Below are 20,308 nucleotides of genomic sequence, written 5' to 3'. Positions count from 1 at the left end.
TTAGTTTATTTAATTACTTTTATTTTGAGAAAACTAGTCTTCAAACATCAAAATACTTACTGTGTGGATTTTCTAATCATGTAAGCCCACTATACAATGTAGTGTTTTTGAAGTTACATGATTTTTTCTTTCAGACATTTGAGTCTGAGTGACGTCTGCGTGTGAACTGAACTGAGTCATTTTAGTGATCTGTAACCCCGCCCAGACTCACAAGGAGCCGGCACAACAGGTCCAGTGGAGACTTTGACAGGCGCAGTGCGGTTGCCAAGGTTAAAATGCAAAAAATCTGAGGACCGGATTTAATCTTTGGGTCGATATGAAACCCCTTATATCGTGTAAAAAGTAACTGAGAAGACCGAAGAGTGACTTTAACCGGTTCCGCACAGGTGAGGAGCTCTAATATATATCAAAAACGATAACTATTTACTCCCTTTTACCTAAAAATAGGAAGTAAGGATTTTCTTCTTTTCCCACGCAGACAAATAGTTTACGGTGTTTTGAAAGTATGTTTTCCGGTGTCACATATTATAGTCTCTACCTTATGAAGCACGTTTAAAAGTATAGTTTATCTCTGATTTTAATTTCTTATTTATATCTATATTAATGCTTGTGCACAATGCACATTTGTTTTAAGCCTAAAATGTGTTTGAATGTCACTGTTGATGAGGATTATATGATCTTTCAATAATATCTTTAAATGCATTTAAAGTGTACCTTAAAGTATACTTGCAATAGTTCCACTTTAGTACAATCAGATATACTTTGTATATATCTTTAGTTGGACTTCCACACAGTGCATTAAGAACAAAATTAGCAGACTTTAAATATACCAGTTTAGTATACCAGAAGTAGAATTGCAGGGTGTTTTTATAAAGTACTTGTAGTATACTACATTTATTTTAAATACGTTGTAGTACATTTATTTTTCACTAGGGACATATAAGATAATCAAAGAATAAATGTCTCAAAACATAGTGAGCTCCCTATCTAGACAGCATTTTCGCACCAAGTGTTATAGAATATAGAAATGCTGGTTTGACACAAGAGCACAGAGAACAATGTGAGTATACAATGATCAGTTCAACCAGGCCAGTTATTAACTTATCAAGCATAAGCGTTTTAGTTCAGCAAGAATTGGCTCTTTGTGTGGCAGAGGTTTGAATCATGGCATGCTGATTTGTCAGTATTATTTATCCTCGTGCTGTTTTCTCGTTGCAGCTCATTTTTGACACTGATCCAGAGTTTCACCATGTCAAGTGGAGTTTTGGGCCGTCTGAGTACGCTGACTTTGAGCATACAGCAGCTGGGTCAGTTACCACACTTGTCGAACTGGTTGCCCCGTCTACCTTTACCTCAAGCCACTGTCCTCGCCTCTGATGTGCCGAGCCTGTTTCGTGAACCTTACATCTTGTCAGGCTATCGTCCGGTGCATCAGGAATGGCGGAGCTACTTTTGTAGCCTGTTTCAATGCCACAATGAGTCGCTCAATGTGTGGACACACCTGCTGGCAATCCCTGCCATTCTACTCCAGTTTTCTTTATTTGCAGGGACATGGGGGCTGACGCTCAATGTGGCATCTTTGCCTTTGTTTTTGTATGTTTTGTCATCACTTACCTACCTCAGTTTCAGCGTGGCCGCCCATCTGCTGCAGTCGCACTCTGAGCTATCCCATTACTCCCTCTTTTTCGTAGACTACGTCGGTGTAGCTGTCTACCAGTATGGCTGCTCACTAGGCCACTATTTTTACTGTTCAGAGCCAGTATGGAGGCACAGCCTAGTGGGTGTTGTGTTTCTGCCTGGTGCTGCGGTCCTGGCCTGGTTGTCTTGCACCAGTTGCTGCTACGCCAAATTCCGTTACCGCCGTCCATACCCACCCCGCCGGAAGATCTGCCAGATTATTCCCACTAGCCTGGCGTACTTGCTCGACATTAGCCCCGTCGCACACCGCCTGGTCACCAAATCTTGGGACGAACCGGTGTTGGTGCTTCATGCCCTGCAAGTGGTGTTTTTCATGTTAGCAGCTCTGTTTTTCTCTTGCCCTGTTCCTGAGCGCTTCTTTCCAGGGAGATGTGACATTGTGGGCCACGGACATCAGATCTTTCATATCTTCCTGGCCATGTGTACTATGTGCCAGCTGGAAGCAATGTTTAGAGACTTCCTGGTGCATCGGGAGTCTGTTGTGGATGTGCATGGAGAACACTTTATTATGCTGGCTGGAGGATCGTTCTTCTTGTTGGTGCTGTGCAGTGTTCTGACTGCAGTTCTTATGAGGGGAGCGGTGCAAAGGCAACTGAAGAAAAAAGACTGAAAGCAATTTTACAAAGCATATTTGCTTAGTTATATATTGTAGTACCAAGAGGTATTTATTAATATATTTTAGTGCATTTATTATTAGAATTGTAATGGGATGTCTTTTCTTTCTATTTTTATTTTAAATGTCCCACAATCTCAGATCGCAGATATTAGTCTCAGGGAGGCAGCTTATATGTATTAACTAAAAAATGATTTTACAAATCAAATCAAACTTAAACACTAAATGGGTTTTTCCTACAAATAATTTCACCACTGAGGATAATCTACCACTTAGCTGACATTCCTCTTGAGATCCAGTACTGTATGGTTTTGCATAACTGGCCTGTTTACATGAAACTGTTTTTTGAAGGCAAAAACATTCAAACTAAGGAGTAAAGCTGGATTTGGCCCAAATTAGAATGAGGGAGATTTGGAGGGGTGAGGGATAAGGGGAACAAAGAGGCTACTTTTATTTTGCACTTAGCGTTGTCAGGCAACGGTGTTGTGGTGGAGGAATGGATCAACTCTTGTTTGCTTCTTGTTTATATTATAGAACATTCAAACAGAGTATACAAACTGTCTTCCGAAAATCGAAATACCATCTGAAATAGCACCAGAAATGTCCTGCCTAAATACTTTGCTGTCAGGGTGTGTTGTTATATACTGTGGAGTCCAACAGTCTAGGTAAATCTGGTAGTGAAAATCTGATTTAAACCTAGAAAAAATAAAGTTTAAGAATTAAAAAATAAATTAGAGCAGCAAAACACCAAAACATAAAATATGACACTGATAAAATTTAATTAAAAAGGTTTTTGAACAAGGTTTTTATACGTAACAGTAAGGTTACTCTTCTGCTCACCAAGCCTGCATTATTTAATCCAAAGTACAGCACAAACAGAAAAATTCTGAAATATTTTTACTATTTGAAAAGACTGTTTTCTATTTAAATATATTTTAAAATTTAATTTATTCCTGTAATTTCAAAGCTGAATTTTAGCATCATTACTCCAGTCACATGATCATTCAGAAATCATTCTAATATTCTGATTTGCTGTTTAAAAAACATTTATTATTATGCTGAAAACAGCTGAGCAGATTTTTTTTCAGGTGAATAATATATTCTTTGATGAATAGAATGTTCAGAAGAACAGAATTTATCTGAAATAAATAAAATAACTATAGTGACTCCAAGATTTTGAATGGTGTATAATGTAACAAAAGCTTTTTATTTCAGATAAATGCTGATCTTTGGATCTTTCTATTCATCAAAGAATCCTGAAATAATAATATTAATAATAATAAATGATTCTTGAACAGCAAATCAGCATATTAGAATGATTTCTGAAGGATCATGTGACACTCTGAAGACTGGAGTAATGATGATGAAAATTTAGCTTTGATCACAGGAATAAATTGCATTTTAAAATATATTCAAATAGAATATAGCAGTTATTTGAAATAGTAAAAATATTTGATGAGCAGAAGAGAATTCTTTAAAAAACTAAAAATCTTACTGTTCAAAGACTTTTGACTGGTAGACTGCACTGTTATTCTCCTGAACAAATGAGCTTTTGAAATATATTTTCCTTTTTCCCCCTTTTGATGTATAATGTACTTTATTGATGTCATAACAATCATTTCTACCTCAGTTTAACCCTGGTGCTTAAACACAAAATGTGCATTAGATACTGTTTTGTACTTTAAAAAATGTTTACATTAAAATCCAAGTAATAAATCTTTGGTGAGTTTGGTGATTTTAGTTAAGAAAGTTCAATGAGACTTATTATTTGTAAGTAAAAAGTTAAAATTCTATGTCATACATCTATTGGTCTAGCTCTGGTGCAAGGATCAGTCACACTCTTGAAACACAGTTTGTCATACATCAATTTGTCCATTAGGAGGCAGCAGTGTTCCATTCATGAACTGAAACTATTTTTATTTTAATTATGTAAATGTCAAATCAGAACTAACATTGTTTATATATAAATAAAATCTAAATAAGTATTGAGAAACAATACTTTATCATTAAATTAAACAGCTAATCTAACTGAATAAACAAATAGGCAAAAGAAGTTGATTCTATTGAGGGATGTATGGATTAGGCACAGGAGTGACAGGAATCCAGAATGAGGAAGTGTGAAATCCCTGTTGGATCAGTGTGTTGCTGTCAGTCAAGATAAGATGATGACGGGTGATCTAGGGTCGTGTAACTGATGTCAAAGGTAAGGGGACATTCTCTTTTATTCTTTTTGGCAGAAGTAGGCTGTTTATAAGTATTAGCTTCTGACAGATCTCCCACCGATGATGTACAATGTGTATGAATATTCATTTGAAAGATCTGTATGCTTAAGTACATTTTGGTACCGCTTTTGGTATTACTTTTTAATACTTTTTGACATTACTTTTCATCCGCTACTGTGTTTCATTACATTTTTTAAATATTAATACATTTAACACTGTAGTAACACCTGTCTGTGTTAACATGAAAGAGAGGTGTGACTTGTACAAGTACTCACCTGTGCAGTCATAGAACTGTAATACCTGCTTACGTTATATTCAGTTTCATTACTTTTACACATTGGCCCATCAACAATCTCACTGAGAATATCACCTGTTGTAAATATTGATTTTGTTTTCCTTCTATTGTTACATTTTAGTCATTACAGAAACTGTATGAAGAGTGATGGCTCCTGTTGAGGAGGGTCTGGTCACCTGGTTATCAGATTGTTCTTCCTCCCTTCAGATTGGTATTGTGTCAGTGCTCTTCATCATCATTTATGTCACAGTCTACAGCCTATGTACAAGCTGTTTTAGGTAAGTCTCTAATTTTCTCTTTTTCGTTTGCTTTTTTATGTATATTTATATGCATACTTAGGAATTTGGTCATGATTACAACTTCAAAACACACCCAGGGGAAGGGAGTGATTGTAACAAAATGCTGAGTAAATGGGTGGAATGTGCAATGACAGGTTCAGAAGCACAAGTCACCAAGTGCCCAAGTCACGCAGTGTGAATAACATTAAAGTTTGTTATTGTAAGAAAAGTAGAGACCTGTTTGTCAACTCCAGTACCTTTGTGTTTATGTAAACCACAAAGATGGACTGTTAACATCATGTTTGCATGCAGACACCATGCAAAAAATATATCAGGAAAATAAACAGGATACAAGTTGGATGCTACTGTATATCTATAACATTTAAAATATTGACTTTTCTTTTTTTATGTCTCCAGTATGTCTGACAGTTTTTCACCCAGGCATTTGCACAGACAAGAGAAAACGAATATTCCATCCGCCCCTCAACAAAATGTAAGACACTGACATAAGACAAAACTCATTGTCAGAATACATTATACAAATCAGTATTACGCATGGCTATTGCTTCAATGGGTTATTGTTCAGTGTTGTCAGGTTGCCTAAAAATTGTGCTTCACTTGATAACATCTACTTGATTTTATTCAAGTCAAAATATTATTTAACGAAATAAATAACTCACAAAAATTAAAATTTTATCAGTGGATCCTCTGCAGTGAATGGGTACTGTCAGAATGAGAGTCCAAGCACTGATAAAATCATCACAATAATCCACAAGTAATTCACAGTGCACAGACTCCAGTGCATCAATTAATTAAAGTGTTAACTTTAAACCATAGCTTCTGGACAAAATACCAGTCCATAATCCACAATAATGCTGTTTTGGATTGTTTTTGCTTGTAAATGATGCTTGATCTGTGCATAGTTCTCTCCTGATTCAGACAAGATGATTCTTTCGAAAGCATTATTATGTACAGAGGACTTGTATTCTAGCCAGTAGCAATGGTTTGAAGTTAAAAATGTCTTTAATGATGGATTTGTGTTTAACAAGCAAACAGCTTGTGGATTATTTTGATATTTTTATCAGTTATTTAAACTATTATTCTGACGGTACCCATTCACCGCATTCATTGGTGAACTTTTTGGAGATATTTCTCCAGATCTGATTTGATGAAGACACAAACTACATCTAAATTGATTTTATTCAAGTCAAAATATTATTTAAAAGAATAATTAACTCCCAAATTTGCTATACAGAGGTTTCGTCTGAAGTGAATGTGTGCCGTCAGAAGGAGAGTCCAAACAGCTGATAAAAACAATACAATAATCCACAAGTAATTCACATGACTCCAATTAATTAAAGTGTTTTAACTTTAAACCATCGCTTCTGGACAAAATACCAGTCCATAATCCACAATAATGCTGTTTTGGACCGTTTTTGCTCGTAAATGATGAGACGACTCTTTCGAAAGCAATATTATGCATAGAGGACTTGTATTCTAGCCAAAAGAAATTGTTTGGATATGGATTTGTGTAAAACAAACACTCACCTTGTGGATTGCTTACATTACTTGAGGCTGGTGGATTATTTCGATGTTTTATTAGCTGAACTATTCTGACGGCACCCATTTACTGCATTCATCTGTGAACTGTTTTTCTTGGAGATATGTAAAATAAAAAGGAACATACAAAATGCATGTTATTGTTTATTTAGTACTGACCTGAGTAAGATATTTTACATAAAAGATGTTTACATATAGTCCACAAGAGAAAATAATAGTTAAATTTATAAAAATCACCCGGTTTAAAAGTTTACATCCCCTTGATTCTTAATACTGTGTTGTTACCTGAAGGATTTTTGTTTTGTTTTGTTTTGTTTAGTGATTTTTGTGTTTATTGTTCATGAGTCCCTTGTTTGTCCTGAACATTTAAACTGCCTGCTGTTCTTCAGAAAAATTCTTCAGGTCCCACAAATTCTTTGGTTTTCCAGCATTTTTGTGTATTTGAACCTTTTCCAACAATGACTGTATGGTTTTGAGATCCATCTTTTCACACTGAGGACAACTGAGGGACTCATACGCAACTATTAAGAAGGTTCAAACGCTCACTGAAGCTCCAGAAGGAGAAACCATGCATTAAGGGCCAGGGATGAAAACTTTTGAACAGAATTGAGATGTGTACATTTTTCTTATTTTGCCTTAATATCATATTTTTTCATTTAGTACTGCCCATCAGAGGCTACAGAAGATTACATGTTTCCCAGAAGAAAAAATAAGTTAAATTTACCCTGATCTTCAAATTCAAAAAGTTTTCACCCCCGGCTCTATAATCATCGGGTTTCCTTCTGGAGCATCAGTCAGGGTTTGAACCTTTTGTAATAGTTGCATATGAGTCCCTCAGTTTTGGATCCCAAAATCATACAGTCGTTGTTGGAAAGGGTTCTTTGGAAAGCCAAAGAATTTTTGAATAGTGCATGAGCACAAAAGCTGAATAGTGCAAGACAATTTGCTTTAAGTGGAAGAAACTTTTTTCTGCTATGAGACCATTTGCAATACACTGTTGAACCATATCCATCCTATTATGGTCAATTAAAATCATTTAGTGGTAAATTGCAGCGAATCAGCAAGAGAGGATAAGTAATTTCCAAAGAGTTATTGGATTAATCTTCTAAAGGAAATGACACTTTAATGGAAAGCAGACAGAGAAAGCTAATGATTTTTTAAAGATTTTTTTTAATAGGACCAGCCTAAAAGTTATAGTATGTGACATGAAAAAAACTAAATAATAAATTAATTAATATTCTCACAACTAATGTCCGTGTTACAGAAACTACCTGAGCCCCAGAGTGTTGAATATACGGCAGATGCCAAGGATCTAACTGATCATATATACTCGCTCGTGGAGGCTGAACTGAATGAGGAAAATCCTTATGAGTGCATTAGTGAGCCTCCATTACAGCCTCCATCTGACAAAGCTGAAGGGGAGAATGAGAGCCCTTCCCCAGCAATGACAAAGCCTGATGGTAATCACTCTGTCTCAGCCCTCAACAAACCAGTAAACAAGCAGGCAGTGGAGCAGCCTAACGCTTTACCTCAACATTCAACCGACTCAGAACCGACTGCTGTCTATGCTGCAGTGAACTGGAAAACCAAAAGTCAGAAGAACGTAATGCCTCTGTCTGATACAGACACCGTGGTTGATATGAGCGGTATTGCTAAGGAGGCAGTCCCTCCCATTCCAGACAAACATTTCTAGTATGACGAAAATTTACAATGCATTATTTGTATTTATTCACATTTTGCAACACATGTTGTTAAAAATGAATAGTTTTGTATTTATTGCTTTTTATCATGTGAACTGATAAAAATATCCATTCTTGCATTGCCGCAACTTCATCTGAAACTATAAAGGAAGCCGACCATGTCTGGGTTATTGTAGGTCAGTGTGAGTCACATGATGCAATGCCTCGAGCCAATACCCAGTCTGGATTCAGAGACTGAAACCCAACATGCTTGTGCTGTCCAGACCTAAAATCCCCTTTGGAGGATGAAGTCCGTCGGGCACGGCCGCCGACAGAAGAAAGCTTATAATCCCCAGACATCATTACATGATGAACGCTTTCTTCCAAATGTCTGTTTGCAAATACACAATGCTGTATATTTAGAAAACAGAGCAAATGATGTAGGTGAAAGGTCATGTCAGTGGACTGTTTTGGGAGCTGCGGAATGCTGTCTAAACTGGACACTTCACTTAGAATTACTTAATGCTGCATGCAAATACAGTGCCATATATATCTATCTGTCTATTTGTCTGTCTATCCACGCACACGTATATATTATTAAAAAAATGAAATAATTATTATTGTGGTATTCTTTTTATCATGTATATTACATATGAAAATAAAAGCAATATTTTGACCTAAAAAAAAGTAAAATTATCATTTGACTCATAATACATGTTTTTTTATGTTTCAATTTTTGTAAGAGTGAAACATGATACAACAGACTAATATTGCAGGTGATATATTATATGTTTGTATATATTACAAATATAGTAGTTGTTAGTATATATATATATATATATATATATTTATTTATTTTTACATTATACATTGAACCAAACAGTATATTGAGTATACTTTATTTTTGACAAAATATCCCATGTTTTGGTTATGACAGTTTTGGTGAATGTTTTTGTAGCAACCACATCACATTACAGAATTTTAACACACATACTAAAACATACTAAAACACAAAAAAATTGTACACAATTTTTTTAATTAAAATTAAATTCCCCCCAAATAAAGGATTATGTGTTCCCTTTTGTCACTACCGAAACAATGATGACATGTTTTGCTCATGACTGCTAGTGACAATTTTTAGATGTCACTACCGAATCTTCACCAAATATTTCGGTAGTGACCTTTTTATAGGGCCCCAAAAAAAAAAAAAAAAAGATGTCACTAGCGAAACTTCACAAAATATTTTGGTTCTAACTGTTTCAGTAGTGACCATTTTATAGGGTAACACCCAAAAAAACACAAAGATGTCACTACCGAAACTTCACCAGATGTTTTGGTTTGGTCATGACTATTTCAGTAGTGACCAATTTATGGGTAATACCCAAAAAAAACAAAGATGTCACTACCAAAACTTCACCAAATATTTCGGTAGTGACCTTTTTATAGGGTAATGCCCAAAAAAAAAAGAAAAAAAAAAAAAAAAAAAAAAGATGTCACTAGCGAAACTTCACCAGATGTTTTGGTCGTGACTATTTCGGTAGTGACCAATTTATGGGGTAATACCCAAAAAAACCAAAGATGCCACTACTGAAACTTCACCAGATGTTTTGATCCTAACTGTTTCAGTAGTGACCTTTTTATAGGGTAACGCCCAAAAAAAAAAAAAGAAGAAAAAAAAAAAGATGTCACTACTGAAACTTCACCAAATGTTTTGATCGTAATTGTTTCAGTAGTGACAATTTTAGATACTTTTGAAGCTAACTCGAAGATGCAAATCAGCACATGGTTATCTAGCACAGTTCTGAACAGTTGTACACATCTAAAAACTAAATGTTATGGAAAAACAAAAAGTGTTTAATTATAGAAAAATGGTGTTCAGTAGTGACAAGTTACACACAGATTTTTAAAGTTACACACAGAACACATTTACCTCAAAATGATGAGACCTACCTACTCACTATGTATCTATGAGAGAGAGTGACACATAAATATTCCCTGATTATAAACGTAGGGGTGTAGTTAAAATCAATCTCAGCCAGTTTCGGTAGTGACATAAAAATGCAAGACACTTTTTTTTTTTAACATAAAGTTTTATCATTTACAAAGAAAATATCATTTTCATAAGTTCGGGGTTCGGGACAGCCACTTCCCAATTTCAGGTACCCACTAAATGATGATTTTATATGTATTAAGCTTACTGATATATTTTAAATATTATTGTGGGATTCAACAGAAAATAAAAGGATCTTAGTAAACATTTAGGATTTGAATACTTAAATGCTTTTTAAATATGTTTTTTGGTTGTGGGATAACATATATGACCAGCAGCAGACATCAGACACCAAAGTAAAAATGCAATAAATAAACCTCGCACAGTGCTAAAATTGTGTAATAATACTACGAATATTGAAATCTTGCAGTAAACAGCTGTCATTCGGCATAACTGAGTAATATGAGGGCACGTAAGCTGCGCAAACGCGACGCACAGCCCCCCCTCCCAGACTGACTGAACTGACGGCGGAGAAGCGCGGGTGAGCAGCAGGCAGCGGCATCTCTCCCTACGAAAACAGTCAAGGTAATATTCTTAAACAAGCCGGCTTTTTGGTGACGTTATGACAGATATTCAGTGTATTTATTTTACTGCATATTTACAGACTTTTCCCAATATAATCATGTAGCCGGTGTTTATGTGAACTGTACAGATTTTAATCCTACCACGGTGGTGTCGAGAAAATTCGCTGTTTAAAATGAACCGTTCAGTGTGGCTATTTAATGCATGCGGTTTAATGCTTTTTTATATCTGCATTTTCAAAAATAATGTGTACAAATGTTATTTATTTTATTGCAACTGTCTGTTGTTTTGCCTATTGGATTGTGTACATTAACGGGGGTTGAGCAGAAACTCGTGTACGCACACGTTGTTGAGCGAAGGTGTGTCCTTCGGGGAACCGAATCAGCCAATCAGAGCGCAGCTTCCGTCCCCAGTGGGAAGGATGTTTTTTGCTGGATGTAAACGCCCATTGAGAGAGTCCAAGCTAAAGTATGGACCTGGATTAAACAAACGGCACAGTTTAATTTAGCTCTCCCGAATATTCAAACTAGAATAGCATTTCCTGAAGAAAATGCAAAGTGTTTGTGAGGAAACATTTTACGCATAGGCTTTGTTGTCGGCTTTGGCTTTGAGTGAATGATGCGTTTTATTTTCTGTCAGCTGGGATCGAGACAAGAATCAACAGAGAAGTATAAAAGCGGATATGAGCCGGTAAATACGTTTTAAAAAGACAAAAAGTCGTATTATATTGCAAATAGATGGTATTTTGTCGAATTGGAATTGGTGGATTCTAACGAATCAGTTGAGTGAATGATTCATCGAATCACTAGTAAACGTCTCGCCTGCAGTGACCTATGGCCTACATCCCAATGTGCATATCCATGCTAAATTCTATGTGATAGTAGTGATTTTCAATACTATTTAGGGCAGATAGGGTGGATAGTATGCACATTGCAGGGATGGAGTTTCTGAATGAATCAGTGAACGATTCTTTTGAGTGGATAGATTCTAAACACGAGTCACTAAAATGAATCCTGATTCCGATGCGGGATTTGGATCTCTCAGTGATTTCACTCCCTAAATCCGGAGTTACAGTATCTGAGAGGCTCACAGTCAGGGGGTGTGTTGCCCTAAAAAAAGTAAAGGCACCGAGCAATATCCGACTGCGCTGCTTATCTGTATGCAAAAATCTATCCGTGTATTCGATAAAGGTATTTTTATTGTTACATTACATAGTTGTCTTTTTCATGTACGTCCCTCACGTGAGTAATTAATTTACCTTAAAAGTCGTATAAGTGCTTTAGTTTTTAACAGAGGGTGTTGCTTGTAAATTTAATTATTTATTTATTATTTTGCACGCTTTTATGGCCTCGTGGCGCTTTGGCTGAGCTTGTGAGTTGTTATGAACGCTTTGCGTTTAGATTGAAACATGTACTGTAAATGCACGTTGTTTTAACATGCTTTTTCATGATTTCTAGCTTTTTGTGCGGAGAGCCAGCGCCGACTGTTTAGCTGAGAGGCACAGCATGGCAGCGGTGGGATCCAGAACAGGACTGAACACGATATCGATGGGCACAGACGGGCAGGACGAATTGGTATGTGTCATAATGCATGATATATAGCCCTTCTAACTCATACATAGATGTAAAGTGTGAATAGTCTGTGTGTAATTGATTGTTTCCAATCCTGCAGGTCTACATGCAGTGTTGTGGGCAGGGAGGAGGGGTGGGTGTGCAGAAGAAGCTGAATGCAGGAGCTGGGACAGAATGGACAGCCAATGTAAACGCACAGCAAACACATCTTTTATCCTTCCCACGGTCTTCCGGTGTGGACTTACCTTACAGGTTAACTTACAGATCCATTTCGTCCGTTTAGTTTGTTGTCTGATAAATATAATGTAATGCCAGCCCTTCTTAACTTTAGACTAACCCTAACTGTATTAGAGCGGATATTGTGTGATATAAGATGTGGGCATTATGTTCTTATTTCATAGATCTGTAATGCAGTGTAATGTAGGCGTGTAAACAGTTTTAACTCTCTGCCTTATTCTAGAAGTCCTGAGTCAGTGGAGATGGATGAGATCATGGCTGCAATGGTGCTCACCAGTCTGTCCTGCAGTCCAGTGGTCCAGAGCCCCCCGCAGAGGGACCTCCTAGCAGGTGAACTGGTTTTCTTTGCAAACCACAACTTGCCCAACACAACCCAACCCAACAATTATATTAGCAATTATGTGGTTTTGTCACTCTTTCATTCTTGTTGTTTTATTAATTTCTTTTCTTTCTAATTATATACTTATTTATTTTTTTAATTTTTACGGTGTTGTGTATATTAGATTTTTATTATACATTATAACAGCCTAATGAGTAATTTGCATTTCATTTTTTGTCTTACTAATTTTACTTTAATTATACACTTGTTAAATTAAGTAAATATTTAATTATTATATAACATTGTTATTATACTGTCCAACATCCAATCCAACATTTAATTTACGAAAAAAAAAAAAAAAAAATTTAAAAAGCTTTTCTGAATAATTTCACCTTAAATTTACACTTACTTAATCATGTAAATATGTAATTATTATATTACATTTTTTACACAGTCCAACATGCAACAATTAATTTACCAATTCTGTGGTTTTGTTACTCAAATATATTTTTTAAGAGGGACCTCCTACCAGGTGAACTGGTTTTCTTTGCAAACCACAACTTGCCCAACGCTGAACAATTCACATTGTATGCTGGACAAACTACTGCAGAGTCAATCTTTTTAGAATTTAGTAGACTTTTTGCTCATTTAAGTGTTGTTATTATTTGTACTTTTTAATTATATACTTATTATATATTTTTTATAGAATAACACACAACCCAAGAATTAATTTAGCAATTCTATAGTTTTGTCAGTATTTTAATTTTAGTGTTTTATTATTTTGCTTTTATAATTATGCACTCATTTAATTTTATAACTATTTAATTATTATATTAAAATATTATATATTATTATATAATTGTGTTATATTATGTGTGTAATAAATAAATTATACGTTTTTGTCACTTTTTCCTTTTTTTTGGTTTTATTCATTTTTTACAGTAAGGTTCATTAGTTAACATTAGTTAACTACATTAGTTAACATGAACTAAGAATGAATAATAATTCTACAGCATGTATTTATTTTAGTTATTGTTAATTTTAGAATTTACTAATGCATTATTAAAATCACAAGATGTGTTTGTTAACATTAGTTAATTCACTGTGAACTAACATGAACAAACGATGAACGACTGTATTTTTATTAACTAACATTAACAAAGATTAGTAAATAGTGTAATAAATGTATTGTTCATTAACTAATGTTAACAAATGACATCTTAATGTAAAGTGTTCCAAAGTATTATATATAATAATATATATAATTATTATATAATAATTTTATATTATATAAGATTATATTATGTAACATTATATTATATATGTTTCATTACGTAGAATATGACACAACCCAGTAATTATATTAGCAATTATATAGTTTAGTCACTTTTTCTTTTTTTTTTCTTTTTTTTTTTTATTAATTTCTCTGTAACACTTTACAATAAGGTTTGTTAGTTAACATTTGTTAACATGCACTAAGAATAAACAATACTTCTACAGCATTTTTTAAGCTTAGTTAATGTTAATTTCAGAATTTACTCATGCATTATTAAAATCACAAGTTGTGTTTGTTAACATTGGTTAATGCACTGTGAACTAACATGAACAAACAATGAACAACTGTATTTTTATTAACTAACATTAACAAAGATTAATAAATAGTGTAATAAATGTAGTGTTCATTGTTCGTTGATGTTAGTTAATACATTAACTAACGTTAACAAATAACACCTTATTGTAAAGTGTTGCCATATATAATAATGTTGTATTATTTAATGTTGTATAATATTATATAATATAATATTATATATGTTTTATTACATAGAATAAAACACAACCCAACAATTAAATTAGCAATTATATGGTTAGGTCACTCTTTCATTATTTTAGTTTTATTAATTTCTTTTCTTTCTAATTATATACTTGTTTAATTTTTAATTTTTACAGTGTTGTGTATATTAGATTTTTATTATACATTATAACAGACAGCCTAATGAGTAATTTAACAATTAACAATAACAATCTTTCATTTTTTGTCTTAATCATTTTACTTTAATTATACACTTGTTAAATTAAGTAAATATTTAATTATTATATAACATTGTTATTATACAGTCCAACATCCAATCCAACAATTAATTTACAAAAAAAAATTGTCAGTCAAATAATTTTTTTAAAAGCTTCTCTGAATAATTTCACCTTAAATTTACACTTATTTAATTATGTAAATATGTAGTTATTATATTAATTTTTTTGCACAGTCCAACATGCAACTATGCAAGTAATTTACCAATTCTGTGGTTTTGTCACTCATATATATATTTTAATTAATTTAACTTTTTTATTTAACATTTAATTATACAATTATTGTCTTTTTTATTCAGCAGTATTACACACACCCCAACAATTAATTTATTTTTGCATGGTTGTCCGTGTTGTTCACACTTCCCCTTTTTTGTCTGTGTCTGTAGGGGACATGGAGTGTTGCGGAGGTGAGCTGTCGGACAGCGGCAGCAGTGGTTACTGGAGCTGGGACCATGGCAATGTCAGCCCAGCCCCTTCTCCATCGGTCACTGAGATGGACAGAAGCCTGGGCCAACCGACAGACGAAGGACTGCACATGGAGCTGGACCAAGCCGCATGTGAGGAGCCAGAGGCCAGGAGGTGCAAGGTGAGAATGAGAAAACTGTCAGACAGCAGAACCTGAGGGTGAATAGACAGCATTTTAAGCTGATGCTTTAAAAATACAAGTGAGTCACTCTTTGTTTTTCTTTCTCATTCTCAGAGCTTGACCAGGGGAGCATACAGGTGTCTGTGGCCTGGTTGCGGGAAAGTGCTGACATCACGGGTTGGAATGAAACGGCACATTCGCATTCTTCACCTGGGGTGAGTATGTCCTCATACACTGACCTCTTGGAACAACTGAGTGGAACGTTATGATGAAAAACCATGTATAGTTATTCAAGTTTACGTTATTTTTTAGGCCTGCAAATAACCTATAAATAATGTGTTTTATTTTGCTTTCTCCCGAACAGTGGGGGCTCAGAGCAGTCGCATAGGGAGGAAGACTTCTACTACACAGAGGTCTCCTCTGAAGATGAGGAAACTGCACCTCCATCTCCTGCTCCATCCTTCTCCAGCGGGGCCTGGACGTCATGCAGCTCCACACAAAGCCAGTCCACCCCAGGACCCCAAGATGCTCCAGTCCAGTCAAGCCCACTCAGTCAATCAGCTCCAAGCAGCGTGTGGCAGATCCACACTGAACATCTCTATCAGGTACAGATCGGCTGATATAATTGGCTGGAACTGATGTTTAGAAATTAAAAGTATAGTCAGGGCTCGACATCAGTGTTTGTCCACTTGTCCGGCACAAGTGGATTTTGTGTAGGGGCAAGTGAAAAATCTAAACTAATAGGTGCAACAGCACACGCAAAGAAATAAACATGAATAAACATACTGCGGTAGAAAAAAACATATGATATAGGTAAGAAACATCACACGGTCACACGACCAAGCACCAGCACGATTGCAAATGTGACATTGATTTTATACAACAGTAGTTCTATAAACAAGTAGTTAATATTAACTGACTTACATTTTAAACACATTACTGACTGTTTTTGCTAACGAAAATAGTTCTAAGCAAAGCCACAACAGAACAGTCACACATCTCTGAGCAACACACAGCGGTGGTTCATTACTGAATGATTCAGCATTTTTGAACAAATCTGGTGAGTCAATGACTCAGTGAGTCATTCATGAAGACAGTCATTTATTGAATGAATTAGCCATTTGAACGAATTGGTTGAATCAGTGACTCACTCATTAAGACAGTGACTTGTCACCACCTACTGGTGGTTTGGTTTCATATTTAAAAAAGTGTCATTGCATTTGTCCAACATTTTAGATTTACATGTTAAAAAAAGTAAAACATTAATCTCATAACATTATTTTTGCATTTGCAAATTTACTGTGTAAATGCATTTATGGACTCTCCTATCTTCATTAAACAGTCTGAGTAAATACATCTAAATGGCACTTTCGATGCATCTTCAGTGTTTCTTCTGCAGTGGAGTTTGTTGATTCTGATTTAATTTGAATGGTAACAACCATACGGAGTCTATTGCTATTTATAAAGTATATTGCTCTTTATAAAGTTAAAAAGAGTCCTAGAAATCAATTTACAGCAAATGTCACAAATATGCTAGTAAGACATCATAGAGCAGTGATGAGACTGTTGTTTCAGAATGGATTACATTTACACCAAAAAAAAAAGTATAAGAGTTATGAAGAACAAGAACATATCAGGGCTTAATGTCGAACCCTGACAATTCTGTCATTGTTTACTCACCCTGACGTTTCAAAACCATTAAGACTGTTTAATCTTCAGAACACAAATTATGATATTTTTAATTAAAGTCCACTAAAAGTCAACATATCCAAAACTTAGAAGATCCAAAAAAGTTATAAAGGCATCTTAAAGACAAACCCATAGGACTAAAACGAGTCAATTAATGTGTGGACTATCCCTTTATTATTCATTTTAAAAACAAACAAAATCTTGCTAAAAAGCTTTGTGATGTTAAAGTATGTTTTGTTTTACTCATCACTGTGTTGTTTTCTCCAGGCCTGTGCGCCCATTCAGGTGACGGTCTCTCCAGGCTCTCCCACCTTTTGTAGCTGGACCCCATCTGGTGATGTCCAGCAGAAACCTCAGGTTGGTCTGCCTCTCCAAAAGCACTTAACGTCACAGGTGATGCATTTCAAAGGTGACCTATTATGCCTTTTTTTTTACAAGATGTAAAATAAGTCTCTGATGTCCCCAGAGTGTGTATCTGAAGTTTTAGCTCAAAATACCCCACAGATACCCCAACGCTTTTCTGTCCCTTTAAATGCAAATGAGCTGGTGCTCCCAGCCTCCGTTTCAGAAGAGGGTAGAGCTTCAAGAGCTAGCAAAAACAAAAGACGCACTGAAAATGTCAGAAGCTTTCAGTAGCAGTGTTCATCCTTATATTTTAAAGGTTTAAAAGTCTGATTGTACTGTGCAATAAATGACAGCATGGCGCAATTAAAAATAATGACATAGCTGGTCTCACGGTGGTACTGTGTGTTATCACAAACTTTTCCCAAAAGTCCCATTTGTGATTATGAGCTCGACAATTTTAAGCGGTCGACTTCACATTGTTTTTGTATGCAGTTTTTAACTACCACATTCCTATTTACAATCATTTTGGTAGCACCTAAAGGTAGCATCAGTGAAAACAGGAAGAGACAGTGGTAGCTTTAGCAACATTAGCCTTACAGAGTGCCAAGAAACTCTTTCAGAAAGGAAATTTGGAAAACAAACGTGTGGTTCTTACTTTGTCTGAAGCTGACGTACACACACAAAGCATTGTTATTGATCCCTAAACATAAAGGGGATCTTACCGTTTCCTTCAAAAGTGAAATTTAACCACAGTGTCCTCAGCGGTTCAGACAGAGGGAGTCTATGGAGACTCCTGTGTTCGTTGGTGCATCACAACACTTGTAATGCCTCTTTGGCACTGACATCTCCAAATCTCAGGGCTGTGTCACAAATAGGCGTGAATTTCTCCTTACGATGATGTGTACTTAGGGAGAAATCTGAAATCTGGAGACTGTTTATGATTTATTGGGATTCCAAAAAAATTAGTGGGTTAAAAAAAACACTTTATGCCATCTGTCGTTTCATTACTATGTTGATCTGTAGATTCCAGCATCTCGCAGCCGGTCAGTGAGTGTTGGAGAGCAGTGGCTACAGAGGAACAGCGCCCCCACCAGATCACAGACCATGAGTGCATCTCCCTCCAGAGGGCACTGTTCATTCAGGTATTAGGCCATGCTCTGTTAAATGCTGCTATCTGTAGTTACATCATTCTGTAATAAGATAACAACTGCACGTTTTAATTTTTTCCCTGTATGTTTATGCTTTTCGTGTCTTTAGGAAGGGCCGAGGTGAGGCCAAAAAGTGCCGAAAAGTGTATGGCGTGGAGCGTAGGGACCAGTGGTGCACCGCCTGTCGCTGGAAGAAAGCCTGTCAGCGGTTCCCCGACTAAAAGACAAAAAAGACTTTAGGAGACAAGGAAGAATCTCCATTTTCTTTCTTTCCTCCAACTATTTCCTGCACTGTAGAGGACCCCTCTTTTCACTTTTCTACCTTTTTTTGTTTTCCTACCAGAGTTGAAAGTGTTCTTGTTGTTTTCCCACAAAAGTGAACGCTGGTACTAGCTGTCGAGACTGTGGAGTAGTAGGATCCCGACCCCTCAAAGTTGAATTCTGCCCTCTCACGAGACTAAAGTGTAATCCTGTATCTGATCAAGGTGTTTTTCTACCCCCAGTCCTGCACTTCATCCATACCTGAGATATTTAAGTGATTGTTGATTTTTGTATACTGTGGACAATGTATTGCTTTGAGCATTTTCATAATGTTTTTCTATTGCTGTTTTGTTAGCCCGAGAGGTGTAACAGTGTAATGTCACGTATTGTCTTTTTTTCAACGTATTTACTCTGAATTTAGTCACAACTTTTAAGTTTCGCGAGGTTTGACTAAGGTCGTATGCCATAGCGCTTCCTAATCAATCTAAACTGCCAGATATAAAGCTACAGTGGTGATGGGTGAAAGATGTGAATGTTGTTGGCCACATCGGTGGCCAAAGTATGTCGTCCGATGGAGATAAAGTGCAGCTATAACCTTTTGATTGAATACCAAAGTGCTATTGCAAAGAGTTAAAGGGAGCTTGACTGAATATTGCCCGGAGTATAGAACGGGCTTGTTTCCTTTTGTACGTTTCTTGTCATCCTTCCAAAAAAAATTGTAAGGTCTTGTACAATACTGGAACATCCGCTGGAACATTTATGACATCTAAAAGGATTTGAAAGCGTAACATCATATTGAAAAACAAAAAGATATTATGTACGATTAAAAACACACAAGATAAAATATGCAAATTTCAAAAGCTTGTCATTTGTGCATGACAAATAACAAGAACAATCGTAAAATTATTTTATTGGCCTTTTGTGTGCATTTCATGTACAAGTGGAAAGGATTAAAAGAAAACTCACTTTCCAAAGATGCTTGCAGAATGTGTTTGAAATGAAAAATATTCACAAAACCAAGATGTCTACACACAAAAACCGTACATTTATATGCAGAATACTGTAAAGTACACTGAAAGATTATCTGCTAGTTCGTTCTTTACATGTGGTTGTATTAGTTTTGAAACCCGATTCTGAATATTAATGTGAG

General features: G+C 35.6%; 2 protein-coding genes across 6 annotated transcripts; both read left to right on the top strand.

The window, feature by feature from the left end:
* Positions 1–247: 247 nt before the first annotated feature.
* On the top strand, positions 248–8,917 carry LOC127182583 (membrane progestin receptor beta). 2 transcript variants are annotated; one of them, XM_051137907.1, is made up of 5 exons: positions 248–386; positions 4,395–4,514; positions 4,950–5,106; positions 5,524–5,599; positions 7,931–8,917. In XM_051137907.1, the coding sequence occupies exons 3-5, from the start codon at positions 4,976–4,978 to the stop codon at positions 8,357–8,359; spliced, it is 636 nt and encodes a 211-aa protein (XP_050993864.1). In that variant the 5' UTR covers positions 248–386; positions 4,395–4,514; positions 4,950–4,975; the 3' UTR covers positions 8,360–8,917. The 2 variants fall into 2 exon arrangements, with proteins under 2 accessions (XP_050993864.1, XP_050993863.1); XM_051137906.1 differs by lacking the exons at positions 4,395–4,514; positions 4,950–5,106; positions 5,524–5,599; positions 7,931–8,917 and adding an exon at positions 1,219–4,066.
* Positions 8,918–10,834: 1,917 nt separating this feature from the next.
* Positions 10,835–20,236, top strand: znf395b (zinc finger protein 395b). 4 transcript variants are annotated; one of them, XM_051138629.1, is made up of 10 exons: positions 10,835–10,920; positions 12,375–12,491; positions 12,589–12,740; positions 12,949–13,055; positions 15,516–15,715; positions 15,830–15,930; positions 16,080–16,320; positions 17,672–17,797; positions 18,773–18,891; positions 19,007–20,236. In XM_051138629.1, exons 2-10 carry the CDS (start codon positions 12,423–12,425, stop codon positions 19,116–19,118), a joined length of 1,227 nt encoding a protein of 408 aa, XP_050994586.1. In that variant the 5' UTR covers positions 10,835–10,920; positions 12,375–12,422; the 3' UTR covers positions 19,119–20,236. The 4 variants fall into 4 exon arrangements, with proteins under 4 accessions (XP_050994586.1, XP_050994589.1, XP_050994588.1 ...); XM_051138632.1 differs by having other exon boundaries at positions 10,863–10,920; positions 17,672–17,813; XM_051138631.1 differs by having other exon boundaries at positions 10,867–10,920; positions 17,672–17,761; positions 19,007–20,227.
* The last annotated feature ends 72 nt before the right edge of the window (positions 20,237–20,308 follow it).

The sequence above is a fragment of the Labeo rohita genome, chromosome 20 (genome assembly GCF_022985175.1).
Source record: "Labeo rohita strain BAU-BD-2019 chromosome 20, IGBB_LRoh.1.0, whole genome shotgun sequence".
NCBI classification, from domain to species: Eukaryota; Metazoa; Chordata; class Actinopteri; order Cypriniformes; family Cyprinidae; genus Labeo; species Labeo rohita.
The sequence above is the reverse complement of the archived record's forward strand: the minus strand, read 5'-3'. Positions and strand labels throughout refer to the sequence as shown.

Excerpts from the sequence above, each read along its gene's own strand:
- LOC127182583 (XM_051137906.1), top strand. The coding sequence starts at position 1,250 with ATGTCAAGTGGAGTTTTGGGCCGTCTGAGTACGCTGACTTTGAGCATA.
- znf395b (XM_051138629.1), top strand. The coding sequence starts at position 12,423 with ATGGCAGCGGTGGGATCCAGAACAGGACTGAACACGATATCGATGGGC. Across the intron at positions 16,321-17,671 it reads ACACTGAACATCTCTATCAG|GCCTGTGCGCCCATTCAGGT; the intron begins GTACAGATCGGC and ends TGTTTTCTCCAG. Across the intron at positions 18,892-19,006 it reads AGAGGGCACTGTTCATTCAG|GAAGGGCCGAGGTGAGGCCA; the intron begins GTATTAGGCCAT and ends TCGTGTCTTTAG.